General features: G+C 35.2%; 1 protein-coding gene across 1 annotated transcript in view; it reads left to right on the top strand.

Moving 5' to 3' along the window:
- The window catches only part of KIF4A (kinesin family member 4A), a 187,159-nt gene that overhangs the window by 164,666 nt on the left and 20,837 nt on the right, over positions 1-1,656 (top strand). Inside the window, exon 24 of the mRNA XM_045296988.1 lies at positions 1,630-1,653. Coding sequence (XP_045152923.1) covers positions 1,630-1,653 — 24 coding nt within the window. The remainder of the gene's footprint in view (positions 1-1,629; positions 1,654-1,656) is intronic.

Genomic DNA, 1,656 nt, shown 5'->3' with positions numbered 1-1,656 from the left:
GAAAGTTATTGTTGGCCAGGAGGATACATGGACCTCTAAACCCATGTTCAGACTGGAAGGGCCCCAACTTGATCATTTGCACACCAGCCAGACAAGGGAGACTTGGTTCTGCAGTGAACTCGCTCCCAACATCTCGCTGGACCTCTTGGGGTTTCGACTGGGGCAGAATCTCCTTGGAGTAACAGGAGGACTGGCCATGTCCAAGTGAGTGCAGAATCAGGTGGGCATGAATAAGGAATTAAATGAGTGATACTGCAGCAGAACCAAATGAGATAAAAATGGAATCACAACAAATTTGTATTCCAACAAATTTGAAAATCCAGAAGAAATGGATAAACTTCTAGAAATGCATTATTTGCCAAGATTACCACAGAGTGGTATAGAAAACTCAACAAGTCTAAACACAGGAAGAAAAAAAAACACCCAACATCAGACAGGCCAGGTCCAGATGGTTTCACTGGGGAATTCTATCAAATATGTAGAGAAGACCAAAAATAAATAAAAATTCATAAAAATTATTGTTTGTATTAGTGCATAATGATTCATTATTTTTAAATGAACAAATAAATTTAAGGTTTCAGAGCTTTAATTTCTAAGCTGTACTATCTACAGATATAACAAGTGAACAAAATTTCTTAGAGGGCCTAAGTAAATTTTAAGGGTTCATGAGATTCAAAACTGAGAATAACTGTCTTGGACTATTTTTGTACGTATCTTCCTTATTCATGCAACCCTTGATTTACAACAGGACTCCATTCCAAAGACTTCATCATCATAAGCTGGTTCTGCTATATGTTAACTACCTCTTCTTTCTGTTTTGTTTTAATTATTATTGCCTTTGATATCTTTATCAATCTGATCTTTATAATGACACCATCTGCAAATTATGTGCTGCAACATTGTATATAGCACATATTTCTAACAATAAGATGTATCAGGGGAAAATAAGATGGTCATAAATGTGGTTCAATGTAACGCAAATATGTTGTAATTTGAGTATTACCTGTGATATCTAATATAGTGCTACTTGTTATTCACATGCTAGTGTGTTTCCTCTCAATGGATACAGAGCAAGCTTGAGAGGATACTATTAATGAAACAAAATTTTCTTATAGACCTTCTCTAGTCTGTTAGAAACATCTTAGGTCTGTGGCAGGCACTTAAGATAACCTCTCACAACACTAATAATAGATATCAATTTGATATTTGATTCCCACAAAAAGCATCTGTCTACCTGTTATTCTTTGAGATGTTTCTTTTAGGTTTCCAACTTGAATTTTACTCTTAAATGAGTGAGCCACCATCTGAGCTTCTGTGATCTCAAGACTAAGTTCTATTGCAGCCAGCACACTTCAGCAAAAGGCTTAATATAACAAATCTTTCCAAGTCCTGCTGTGTGACTCATTTTTTTCAACTAGTATTTGCTAAAACGTTTGGATAATATCATGGTCCCTTGTAACAGAATTTGAGATACTGTATAAAATCCTAATGAGATCATGCAATTTCTTTTAAAATTATATTTAATTGATGCCTCCACCAATAAAATTATTTAATTTCTCTTCATATCTCTTCACCTATCTTTAGTCTTAAGGCTACTAACAATAGAGTTCACTCATTCTTTCCCTAAAGGAGCGCTCAAATTGCTGACCTGCAGCA

Source organism: Echinops telfairi, unplaced genomic scaffold (assembly GCF_000313985.2).
Source record: "Echinops telfairi isolate 266 unplaced genomic scaffold, ASM31398v2 ScPeMD7_7415;HRSCAF=8453, whole genome shotgun sequence".
NCBI classification, from domain to species: domain Eukaryota; kingdom Metazoa; phylum Chordata; class Mammalia; order Afrosoricida; family Tenrecidae; genus Echinops; species Echinops telfairi.
This window is presented reverse-complemented; position numbering and strand designations above follow the sequence as displayed.